Source organism: Neofelis nebulosa, chromosome 10 (genome assembly GCF_028018385.1).
Source record: "Neofelis nebulosa isolate mNeoNeb1 chromosome 10, mNeoNeb1.pri, whole genome shotgun sequence".
NCBI classification, from domain to species: domain Eukaryota; kingdom Metazoa; phylum Chordata; class Mammalia; order Carnivora; family Felidae; genus Neofelis; species Neofelis nebulosa.
Window position 1 is genome coordinate 6,508,835 of NC_080791.1, and position 13,282 is coordinate 6,522,116.

General features: G+C 39.6%; 1 protein-coding gene across 3 annotated transcripts in view; it reads left to right on the forward strand.

The window, feature by feature from the left end:
• Nucleotides 1-13,282, forward strand: part of CUL5 (cullin 5) — a 94,891-nt gene that overhangs the window by 57,575 nt on the left and 24,034 nt on the right. For all 3 annotated transcript variants that reach the window (XM_058686657.1, XM_058686659.1, XM_058686658.1), the window contains 3 exons: nt 9,732-9,825; nt 11,207-11,337; nt 11,587-11,694. In XM_058686657.1, the coding sequence (XP_058542640.1) occupies nt 9,732-9,825; nt 11,207-11,337; nt 11,587-11,694 (333 nt within the window). The remainder of the gene's footprint in view (nt 1-9,731; nt 9,826-11,206; nt 11,338-11,586; nt 11,695-13,282) is intronic.

Below are 13,282 nucleotides of genomic sequence, written 5' to 3' on the forward strand. Positions count from 1 at the left end.
GTTCCGATTTACATTTTCGTGACGATGAGCATCTTTTGAATGACCTGTTGTCCATCTTATGTCGTCATCGGACGCATGGGAAGATCTGCCCATTTTTCACTCTAATTGTTTACTATTTGCTGTTGCGTCGTAGGAGTTCTTTGTGCGTTTTGGATACTAGCTCCTCGTCAGATAGGTGATGTGCAGTGACTTTCTCCCATTGGTAGGTTGTCTTTTCATTGTGTTCAGCGTTTCCTTTGCCGTGCGGCAGTTTTTTAGTTTGGCGTAGTCCTGCGTGTTTATTTTTGCTTTTGTTGCTTTGGGTGTCCTATTCAGAACAGTCATCGCCAAGAGCCGTGTTAAGGAGCTTATCACCCATGCTTTCTTCTCGGGGCTTTCTGGTTTGTGGTCTTACGTTTGAGTCTTGAATCCATTTTGAGCTCATTTTTGTGTGTGGTGCAAGAGAGTGGTGCAGTTTCCTTCATTTGTGTGTGGCTATCCAGTTTTCTCAGCACCATTTGTTGGTACTTGGTTGTCCTTTCCTCGTGTGTATTTCTGTCCTTTCCCCATTGTAGATTCTTGACTCCTTTGTTGTAAATTAATTGACCGCATAAGTGTGGGCTTATTTCTGGGCCCTCTTTTCTGTTCCGTTGATCTGCGTGTCTGTTTTTGTGCTGATACCGCACGATTTTGATTACTGTAGAGCTTTGTCATATAGTTTGAAGTCAGGGAGGTGATGCCTCCAGCTTTGTTCTTCTTCCTCTAGATTGCTTTGACTATTCTGGGTCTTTTGTGGTTCCCTACAAATTGTAAGATTGTTCTTTTTCTGTGAAAAATACCATTGGACTTTTGATTGGGCTTGCATTGATTCTGTATATTACTTGTAGTCTCATGACATCTTAACACTATTCTTCCAACCTATGAGCACTGAATATCTTCCCATTTCTTTGTGTGTTTTTCATTTTGTTTCATCAGTGTCTTTCAGTTTTGAGTGTATAGTTCTTTTACCTCCTTGGTTAAATTTATTTCTGGGTATTCTTTTTGGTGCAGTTGTAAATGAGCTTGTTTTCTTGATTTCTCTTTGTGATAGTTCGTTATTAGTGTAAAGAAACATAATAGATTTTCGCATATTAACTTTATATTCTGAAACTTCACTGAATTCGTTTATTAGTTCTGACAGTTCTTTGGTGTTGTGTTCTTGGTTTTCTATATTAATGTCCTGTCATCTGTAAATAGTGGTAGTTTTACTTCTTCTTGTTGTTCAGCCCTGTCTCAGCTGTTGTTTGTCTCTCAAATCTTTGTGCTTGTCTGAGCTGCTGTTTATATATATTCCCAGTAAAGGATGTGTCAAGACCTTGCAGTGTCCCAGGATAAGCACGTCTTTCTAACTAGAATAATGCTGTAGAAAGTGAATTAGCGCCAGTAATGCTTCTGCTGTCGCTTTTGCTTTATGGAATGTGGTCAAGGAAGGTCTTTTTCAGGGAGTCACATTGGAACTAAGACCTAAGACTTTGTGAAGATCTGGGACAAAGCTTTCTAGGTGGAGGGAAGAGCCAGTGCGAAGGCTCCGAAGCAGGAACAGACTTAGCCTGTGTGAGGAACAGAGGAAGAAGGTTAGTGTGGCGGGTGAGAGGCGGTGAGTGACCCAGATGGAGGAGAGAGGGGACAGGAGCTTAATGCGGTGGGAGGCCATTCTGGGGGTTGAAGCAGAGAACTGATGTCCTCTAATTTTTATATTACGAAAGGGCATTTGGTTTGCAGTGGGGTATTTGGATCACAAATTATATCAGGGGGAGAGGTATCGATGGCAGTGGAGCTGGATATATAAGTGGAGGGATTCAGGATGTATTTTGGACGTAGAACTAGCAGGTAGGTGCTGTTACTCTTGTATAAGTGAAGAAAATGAAACTCAGAGACAGTAGAGGTTAGCCTCTGATAGCTAGGAAATGGTGAAGCTAGGCTTCTTATAAAGTCCATTTCTAGATCCCGAGTTCCTAAGGATAATGCTAAGCCCTTTGGAGGTGTATAAAGAAGAGACACAAAGTTTGGTATATAATTTTGAATGTACGTATCGCATATAGCACACGTGTAGTCAACTCTCTTGGTTGCAAGGAGCAAGAACCCATCTCAACAAAAAAGGCAAATGTGTCAGTTCATGTCAAATCCAGTGTGGAAAGTACAAGGAGAAAACTAAAATGAAGGATATCTGGATTTACAGACTTGGAACTTTGTGAGAACTTTCTAGATACATATTGTTCTCCTGGTCTGCTCTGTTATCTTCTACAGCTGGCAGTCTTTGTTGTTGTTGTTGTGCTGTTGAAGCGGGGACCCTGAGAGCTGCCAGCCTGGCCTTCCAGATTGTGACTGAAAGAAGATAAGAGGCTGGCTCCTAGGTTTTAATTCATCCAGCTTGAGTTGCGGTCACCAGCTTGCATCACATGCTTTGTGTGTGTGTCATTGCACACGGGTGCGAGCGTGGCTCATTGGCAGCGTGTGTGTGTCATGGAGGAGACTGCCTTCGCCAGAGAACAGCCCTTAGAGCAGCTTCCGCTGCTCGCAGTTCAGGGGACACCTGGGATGTCATCCGTCCTGGGGGTGCTGGCAGCTGAGGGCGGTGCTAGTTGTGCTTAGAGGAGCGCCGCCCAGTCCCTCTCACTCCTGTGATGCGCGCAGCTCTCACCAGCTCTCTCTCCCTCCGGTGGCCCTGGGACACATGAGCCACAGCCCGTCTGTAAAACCAGGAGAGAGCCTTCAGAGCTGCACCGCTGGAGAGATGCACTTGACAGCAGAGAGTGAAGCGTGAGGGGCACCTGGTGCCTCAGTTAAGTGTCCGACTCTTGATCTTGGCTCAGGTCATGATCTCATTGTTTGTGGGATCGAGCCCTGAGTCGGGCTCCATGCTGACAACACGGAGCCTGGAGCCTGCTTGGAATTCTCTCTCTCCCTCTCGCGCTGCCTCTCCCTTCCTTGCATGTGTGCTCGCACTCTCTCTTTCTCTCTCTCTCAAAATAAATAAACGTTTAAGAAAAAGAAGTGAAACATGGTAGAAAAGAATGAGAAAAAGTTTAAACTAGGATAAATTTAACATTTTTCCTATGGCTATTAATATTTTGGGTGATTGTCTGACATACCTTGGCATTCCATGAGGGCACTCAGTTAGTACTTATTATGCACTTAAAATATGTTAGGTCTTATGCCAGTTGTGGGTAATAGCAGCCATCTGCTTCCTGTCTTCAGATGGACACTAAAATAAAGTGGATGGTTTGTACAGCAGTGTAATGGAGTAGAGAGGGGACTGGTGGTGGCAAGTCTTCGAGGCAAAGATGGTGGGGGGGGGGGTGGTGTTAACAGCGGTTAGGGGTGTATGTGTGGCCACCACGTGAGGATTTTGTTTCCATTGTTGTCATTTTACCAGCTGTGTGCTCTGTGGCAAGTCATTCAACCGTTGTAATCTGTGTTTGCTTAACTGTAAAATGGGATAATACCCACTTGTGTGGTCAAAGTTTAATAAAACACTGTGCCTGGCAGGTAGTTTTTGCTGCCGGGGCTCAGATTTGGAGAAAGTTGCTGATTCGAAGACAGGAACTATTTTACTGTCCATACAAAACACTGATTTAAAAAATTAGCAGCCAGGCCACAAGTCATAAATGAATAACATTAAAGTAGCTGTTAACTTTCACGATTTTAGTGTATTAAGGGTGATGGCGAAAAAGTGAAGGTAAGTCTGACTCTTCGTCGCTCTGTGTAGTCATGTAAATAGTTGATAAATGAAGCAAGTACTAGTTATAATGGTAAAACAAAGAAATCTTAACCAAGCTAGAAAGGCCAAGGGAAATTAATTTTGAGAATAACCTTCCACGCATAGAATGAATGAATTCCTGAATATGTTCCCTTGTATGGTTAAAGACCTTATAATGATAAAGTAAAATCTTAAAGTGGAGAAACCTAGGATAATTTTTAGTTCATCCCCTACTTTATAGTTGGGCTGAAGCAAACTATTACTTGTGCAGATTTACGTAATGAACGAGCCATTCTTGTTGCTTTGTACTAAATTTCAGTGAAGTAGAATTAAAGGTGCAAATTGAATACCACTAAAGGAAGACTCTCCACGCCACTTGGCTGACCTGTCCCGCCCTCCATCCTCGTTCAGCAGGTCCTGAGTGGCTGCTGTGTTGCATGGCAGGTGCCATCTTTGCAGAGTTTTGCTGTAGAGGGAGGTAGAACATGGAGCACATTCATAGTGAAAGTGTCACACCTTGCAGACCTCTGGGGAGAGATCTGTATGGATTTAGAGCTTGTGTTCATCTCAGGCAAAATACGCAAGGTGATGGCACCTGGCAAAAAGTTGTGTTCCTCACTGAAGCTGGCAAAAGGAGACAGAAAGGGGGTACAAGGTGAGAGGGATGGCTTCCCACTCTCCTTTCCTTTCAAGGCAGATTTTTCAAATAACAAGTAATATATGTAGGGTTGACTCTGTATGTAGTATTTTGGTAAATGACGGGAAAGAAATACAAAAGAGGAAGAACATGATCTATGCTCTCAAGGAACTGATGCTCTTGTTAAGACTCTTTTACAATAAGGGGGAAACTGTCAAGCAATCTCCCTTTTTTCTTTTTGCCTATGTAAAATAGTGTTCTGAAGGATTTTTCATCACATAGGGATTTATACCATAATTAATCTCTTTTATTTAAAAAAAAAAAGCCTTGTTATGAAAGTTTTTAAATATTTACAAAAGTGGAGAAAAGAGTAATGAACCCCACGCCCGTACCCAGCCCCTAGCTTCAACTGTGATCATCATTTTGTTATATTTACTTGGTCATTGCCTTTTTTGTTTTCTTTCCTTTTTTCTTTTCCCTTCCCTTTCTTTCCTTCCTTTCTTTTATCATGTCAAAGAAATTTATGATGTCCCATATATTTTACTCTATATGATACAGAATTTCATTATAACATTCTTTTTCATATCTGTATGTACTTAATGATACATACCTAGTCAGTATACCTAACCAATTCTCTAATGATGGGCATTTTCATTATTGTCATTACTATAGTTTATTTCTTATGAATAGTACTTCCTAGGACATCCTTATATGCCTTTGTCATTTTAACACTTTTATGCACACACATGTGGTGTTCTCTTGGAATGGAATTTACTAGAAATGAAATTGCTGAAGCAAAGGGTATGCACTTTTACAAATCGCTACATGATACCAAACTGATCTTTGGAAATGTGGTGATCCTTACTCCCATCAACAGTGTGCCTGTTGATCTTTGCTTATCTCGCTTTTGTCAATCTGTGGATTTTGACAGTTTTCCTGGTATTATAGACTTGAAAAAAATGTTTATGTGTATTTAAAAATTATTAATGATGGGGGGCATGGGTGGCTCAGTCAGCCAGCATCTGACTTCGGCTCAGGTCATGATCTTACGGTCCATGAGTTTGAAGCCCTGCATCGGGCTCTGTGCTGACATCTCAGAGCCTGGAGCCTGCTTCAGATTCTGTGTTTCCCCCTCTCTCTCTCTGCCCCTCCCCCACTCATGCTTTGTCTCTCTCTCTCTCTCTCTCTCTCTCTCAGTCAAAAATAAGTAAACATTAAAAAAATTTAAAAAATTTTTTTAATGTTTATTTTTTTTTTTGAGAGACACAGACAGAATATGAATGGGTTAGGGGCAGAGAGAGAGGGAGACACAGAAGCAGAAGCAGGCTCCAGGCTCTGAGCTGTCAGCTCAGATCCTGATACAGGGCTCACACACACGAACTGTGAGATCATGACCTGAGCCGAAGTCGGGCACTCAACCGACTGAGCCACCCAGGCGCCCTGAAAAAAAATTAAAAATTATTAATGAGGCTAGACGTCTTTATTCTTATTATGGACCGTTTTTATTCTTTTGTGAGTTCAGGCTAATTTTTTATAAACTTTCACCACTTTTATTATTTTACTTCTTTATTCAGGAACTATAGTATCATTATTTCCTATATCTGATGTTCAAGCCTCTTCATAATTTTGCCCTAACCTATTTTTCTCACTTAATACTGTCCAACAAGAGTCATGCTACTCCAATAAAGAATATTTCTTCATTATTTTTTAAAAAAATTTTTTAACATTTATTTATTATTGAGAGACAGAGAGAGGCAGAGCATGAGCACGGGAGGGGCAGAGAGAGGGGGAGACACCGAATCTGAGGCAAGCTCCAGGCTCTGAGCTGTCAGCACAGAGCTTCACATGGGGCTCGAACCCACAGACTTAGAGATCATGACCTGAGCCTAAGTTGGACGCTTAACCAACTGAACCACCCACGTGCCCCAAGAATGTTTCCTCATTCTTATATTTTTTTCTATTCATTTTTTTTCTTGGATTCATTTTCAAGCATTTTTTACCTGTTTTCTTAATGTTTTACTTTATACTTTTTCTCTGCCTGTTTAAATCCTCCAGAATCCTATGGTCCATCTTGTGATAAAGTCCCCACACATTCTCTAGCCTTCATCAGCTTCCTCTTACTTGAAATCCCACTGTACCTATTTTTTCCCACCACTAGAGTTAGTAGCAAATTATAGGCTACTTTGTTGTGTTACTTACCAGGCACCAGCTGTGTGTGAAGCCACGAATACATATCTGTGGACAAAACATAGTCTTTGTCCTTGTGAAGTTTATAGTGTAACAATGATGCCTTTATTTCTACATCTTTGGTTTATTAATGAGTTGAACTTCTTTTAATGTACCTCTATTATATATGAATTATACACAAATTTTTAGATATACACATACATGTCCCCAGATGGGTTATAAGATTATTGAAGATACAAACCATGTTCTATACTTCTCTCTTCCTTAAAGCACTTAGTTCTCAGCATGTAGCCATTATTAAGTATATACTTGCTCTGTTAATGTAACAGAAGTTCTAGATAGTGGAGTCACATACAGCCTCAAATTACAAGACCTCATGAACTAACTGTACAACATTTGCAAGTTACTCAGCCTCCGTAAGCTTGTTTCCTTATGTGTTAAATATCTGTTTGATAAGGTAGTCATGTGGGTTAAATAAGGTAGTGTATGTAAAGCATTTAGTGCAATGCTTGACACAGAGTAGGTGCTCTTGGAAAGATACTCCTTGCTATATATATAGTTAAACCTCTCAAACTAGAAACTGCTTCAGCAGACTTTTATTTTCATAACTATCTTTCATCTAAGCAGTTACCAGATCCTGTTCAGTTTTCTTCAATCATCTTGTCCTCTCCTTTTAATTCTCATTATAACCCACAATAAGAAATACATTATGTATTGTGGCTTAGTATATACTGTGCTTACTTGCACATATCTGAAACCAAAGTTCTATGAAATAATACTCGCTGTTATTATGTACGATGCACTCTGCTTTTTTTGTTGTTGTTCTGTGTTATTAAAAAAAAAAAAAAAGCTGGTTACAGTCATTGAAACCTTTCGCAACAAGGGGCGCCTGGGCGGCTCAGTTGGTTAAGCATCCATCTCTTGATTTCGACTCAGGTCATGATCTCATGGTTTGTGAGTTCGAGCCCCGCATCAGATTCCTGGCCCAATGCGGAGCTTGCTTAGAATTCTCTCTCTCTCCCTCTCTCTCTGCTCCTCCTGCACAAATAAGTAAATAAACTACAAAAAAAAAGAAATTTCTTTCACAACGATTTGAAACACAGGCTGGACTTTAGGAATTTGCAGCAGTTGGACTAACTTCACTTATATTCAAGTATAAATTTTCAGTGAAATAGAAGATGGAGAGGGGAGCCTGGGTGGTTCGGTCGTTTAAGTGTCCAACTCTTGACTTCAACTCAGGCTATGATGTCACAGTTTGTGAGATCAAGCCCTGCATCATGTTTGTCAACGCAGAGCCTGCTTGGGATTCTCTCTCTCCTCTCTCTCTGCCCCTCCTCCGCTCACATGTGCTCACTCTCTGTCTCTCAAAATAAATAAACTTTTATAAAAAGCAAAATGAAAATGGAGATGAAGTGACAGAGGCTTGGAGCTTATTTCAATGGCACTTTCTCTCTTCTCCGTTATGTGTAGTTAGACTTACCTCCTCACAATCCGCCTTGCTGCAGAGGGCGGCCCTGGTCAGCTGTGCGCATCACAGAGCTGGTGTCAAGTGAGACTACTCAGGAGTTGGGGCAGAGCTTCCCCGCCTGGGCAAGGCAGAAATTTCCCCACCACCTTTGTGTGTATTGTTTTCTTTTCTTTTTTTTTTTTTTTTTAACGTTTATTTATTTTTGAGACAGAGACAGAGCATGAACGGGGGAGGGTCAGAGAGAGGGAGACACAGAATCTGAAACAGGCTCCAGGCCCTGAGCTGTCAGCACAGAGCCCGACACGGGGCTCGAACTCACAGACCGTGAGGTCATGACCTGAGCCGAAGTCGGCCGCCCAACCGACTGAGCCACCCAGGCGCCCCTGTGTGTATTGTTTTCCTAGGAAATTGGCACACATGGATTTTAAAGTTGTTAGCGTAATTCTCAAAAAGGGACCTGAAAAAAACTTTCTATTCAAATTTTTTTAAGATTTAAAAAGTAGTATAGTGAATCCCTATTGCCTAAATTCAGCATCAGTAATTATGAACACTATGTCAATTCCAAGGAGAATTTTTAACAAAGAGCTTTTAAGACACGCATAATTCCCTTCCTCAGTACAGATGCATGATCTTCATTTGAGAAGATTTGTACCAGTCATCCGTAGGGTACCTTGCTTTACACGACCTATTCATTTTAATTGAGGCCTGCACGAATAAGAAGTAATTCTGTGACACAAAGGAGCAGTGGTGGGGGTGGGGTGGCTTATGTTGAAGACCGCCTGGAACACTGGACCCTGGCCATGCTCCTTGGAATATTACAACAGCCTCCTTGACCAGTCTACTCTTGGGGGAGTAGAAGTTCATTGCATTTATCCTCTGTTTAAAACCTTTGATTCTTTGTTCCCTGCCCCGCCTATAGAATAAAATCCCAAACTGTAGATTTTCCTTCATAATCTGCCTCCAGCTACCTTTCTAGTTTTCTCTTCCACTGTTTATTCCTTACCGTATCCAGCTTCTTATTCCTAGAATACTCAATCCATTTTGGACTTGTAGTTATTTTTCAAGATTCAGTTTAGATTTCATCTTGTACACAAGACCATTTTAACTACCTCAGAAAGAAGTGCATAGTTCCTCTGCCTGTTTTTGTTTGTTGGGTGTGTGTGTGTGTGTGTGTGTTGCCAGTTAACTGAATTGTTCTTAGTTTATGTTTGCTTTCTTCCTCGCCCTTAAGTAGACAGTGACCTCTTCCATAGCAGGGGTTATACCTTAATCTTTGTCTGAACCACTTCTTTGATGCCTGCACACAGTAGGCATCTCGTGGTGGTTAGTTGAATGGATGTATTCATACTTTCAGAATTTTAAAATCTAATTTTAACGCATGTTCTCTCCAGACAAGAAGAATTCATCAGTTTATTTAATTTTGTTTTCATTTTGATTTGTATATTTTCCAGTTTTTTTCCTTCCCTCCTTGCGGGGCTTTATTCAAATTTCTAAAGAGAACATAAGTTCTATAGCCTTTTTCTTAGGTGTAAATATACTTTGGTAAACTAGTATAGAGTATCCACCTTCAGCGTTCTGTAGTAAAGGTAAGTAAAATCTGCTTTCAGTATACTCAGTTTTTTGCTGTTGTTGTTGAACAGTATGATCTTATGGGGCTTAAAAAGCAGAGTGGAGTAGATTTGTGCTTAAAATAGCCTTGACCAGTTTTTGCTATATTTCAGCTCATGGAATGCTGTGTAAATGCCCTGGTGACATCTTTTAAAGAGACTATCTTAGCCGAGTGCCAAGGCATGATCAAGCGAAATGAAACTGAAAGTAGGTAAAACATCACATAAAGTTCTCATAATCTTTTAAGAGGTATCTTTGAATCGAATCACTTTTAATAAGTTTGCTATTAGATTATTCTTTTATATAGAGGTATATTTGTTCCGGTAAACTGTGCTTAAAGAAAATGGTAAGATGTTTAACGTATAGAAGGTTGCAAATTTGCATTTTAAACATTCTCCCCTTCGGTATCAATGTGCAGGGGAGGGGGTTGCATTTCAGTGTGTCCTCAAACGGTAGGACTCCTGCTTTTAAAGGCTAATTTAAATGGTAAACATAGGGATAGGAAAGAACTAGATATTTGACTTCTGTGTGGGACTTGGTAACAAATATTTTTAGAAAGTAAAATAACACTCCATGGTAATGCTCTTCATCCCTCTCCCCTAAAATATGTTACAATTTAAGATTTCTGCAAGTACTTTTTTTTATTATTTACATGTTTTCTTAATAAAGGTATATTTGGGGAGGTTGCAAGTACATTACAACCAAAAGGAATATGGTAAAAAAAAATTACCTATATTTCTACTACGTGGAGATAACAACTTTTAACACTTTGATGTATTGCTCTCCGGATTTCAGTGTGTATAAAAATCTCCAGCTGCATTTAAAGTATGTATTTCAGCTCACCTAGGTTCATACACTTGTTAATAGTTTTGTAGTAGAAAGCTCATTGGCATAAATGAAATATGTGAATCTTTGTATGCCAAGCTAAGTAGAGTTCTATCTTATCTGATCCCTGTTGGACTCCCTTCAAAAGGATTATTTAGTCGCAAACAGTTTTGTGCAGCAAGATTTTTGCGAAGTCAGTTAAACAGTATAACATGAAAGAGTGCTTTCATAAACTGAAAAATTCCCTATCAATGAGTGCAGTTTCATGTTATCCCTAATACACTTTTTTCTTTTATAATCATTACTCTGATGATGTGAGTTTTTTTGCCACTTAATGATATGGTGCTATGAATTTAATATTGTGTCTACTTTATGAAATAGGCTATTACGTAAATTTTTGTGCTTCTTAGAATAAAAACTGTTCTGTGGAATTGAAGGTCAAATGATTCACCTTTTAAGAGGAGTTAGGTTTTGTGCTGTGTGGTCACTTTTATTTATTTATTTTTTTTATTTATTTTTTTTTTTGTGTGGTCACTTTTAATTTGAGTTTCCTTTAAAAACAATTTTTGTCAGAATGTAGATCAAGAAGTTATAGTACTTATTATAACAACTCCTAAACTAATTGTACCTACAGAGTACTATTAAGGTTCTCAATTTCCAGCTAATATTTCTCCATACTTTTCCTATCATAGGCATTCTAGACCAATGAGAAACTTTATTTTGATGGATGAGGTGATTTCATGAGTGTGTTCTGTCCTTTCAGAACTACATTTAATGTTTTCATTGATGGACAAGGTTCCCAATGGGATAGAGCCAATGCTGAAAGACTTGGAGGAACATATCATTAGCGCTGGCCTGGCAGATATGGTAGCAGCTGCTGAAACCATTACTACTGTAAGTTTCCTCAGTGGCGAGGATGAATGTGTGTCAAGGTTGTTTTTTAAATGGAAGATCGGGTATTTAAAATAGTGATTGATGGCAAAACAGTAATATTGGAACATCTTTTAATATCGGGAAAAAATTTTTTTCAGAGAAGTCCCAAATTTTATCTCTGTAATGATTTATTAAAATTACATTTATATTATTTTTTTGTATTGTTTTCTTTTTAAAATCTCATTTGAGTATGAAACATTTTATTTTTAGGACTCTGAGAAATACGTTGAGCAGTTACTTACATTATTTAATAGATTTAGTAAACTTGTCAAAGAAGCTTTTCAAGATGATCCACGATTTCTTACTGCAAGAGATAAGGTATGTGTTCCTGTGTATCAATACTACTGTCATAATATTTTTATTTTTATTTTTTTTATTTTTTATTTTCTTTTAAATACAATTTATTGTCAAATTGGTTTCCATACCACACCCAGTGTTCATCCCAACAAGTGCCCTCCTCCCTGCCCGTCACCCACTTTCCCCTCTCCCCCACCTCCCCCAGCTACCCTTAGTTTGTTCTCAGTCCTTAAGATGTCATATTTTTAAATTAAAAACAATTTTTTGAAAGAGACAGACCACACGCGTAGGGGAGGGGCAGAGGGAGAGGGAGAGAGAGAACCTTAAGCAGTCTCCATGCCCAGTGTGGAGCCCAACGCGGGGCTCAATCTCACAACCGTGAGATCATGACCTGAGCTGAAATACAGAGCCAGACACTTAACCAATGAACGACCCATAATTTATTTTTAAAAAGAAACTTGCACCATTATGCTACTAAGTTACAAACTGAAAACCTAGCAACTCTTTTTTTTTAATCAGTGGAGGGCAACCATTTTTATTATATTTGGCTTGGTACATGTTTTTGTAAGCGTTGGGTATGCTTATGGACTAGAATTTAGTAGAAAGTTGCTCCTTCATTTTTCCAAGAATATTTTCCCGTTTTTTACTCTTACTGATTATTGAATTCCTATTCTTCCCTTCTTCACCCTTCAAGACCCACCTCAAAGTACATTCCTCCTGGAACTTCCTTGATAGCCTGCCTCCCCCGACATCCTGTCCCAAGCAGAGTTGATTGCTCCACCCTCTGCCCTTCTCACAGGACTCCTGGGTATTATGTCACTTACCCTGCTTCCCTTACCCTTTCTTCTGTCCTTGCTAGCATGGGATAATAACAAAACATAGAATTATCCTTAGAGTTGTATCTTTTAAAGTGTTGTAAACCTATCACTATAGAAATTACCATCAGTGTTTTTGCTTTGAACTATCTTTCATTATTTCCCAAGTTAGATTTTTTTGCTGTTGTTCTTGTGTCTCTAAAAAGACAATCAACTTTCTCCAGTAGGGTTGAGGGTTTTTGTTTTGTTTTCTTCCCCTCTTTCTGTTTGTAAGTGGATAGGAAGAGAGAGAGAGAGAGAGAGAGAGAGAGAGAGAGGGAGGGAGAGAGAGGAGGAAAGATGTTAAGGGAGGATGGAAGTAGTGAGTTGGTTTGAAATGTTAAATTGAGCGGCTGGCAAAGTCTTCATTGAGGGGACATTAGAATCCAGATTGAAGGTGATTAAGACATGAAGTCATGTGGTATATGAGGGAAGTGTGTTCAGCCAAAGGGGACAGCGGATACAAATGCTGTAGGCAGGAATATCCCTGTCCTATTCCAGGAACAGGGGAGAAAAAGGTCATTGTGGCCTGAGTGGATCAAGTGAGGGGAGAAGAGTAGGAAATGAAGTCAAAGAGATAATAGAGGCCAGATCACGTCAGGCTATGAGCCATGGTAAGGAGTTTGGTTTTTACCCTGAATTGGACAGAAAGTCCCTGAAAGGTTCTGAACAGAATGAATATGACTTACTTTTAATTTTTTTAATTCTATATTTGAGAGCGAGAGAGAGAGAGCAGGAGAGGGGCAGAGAGATGG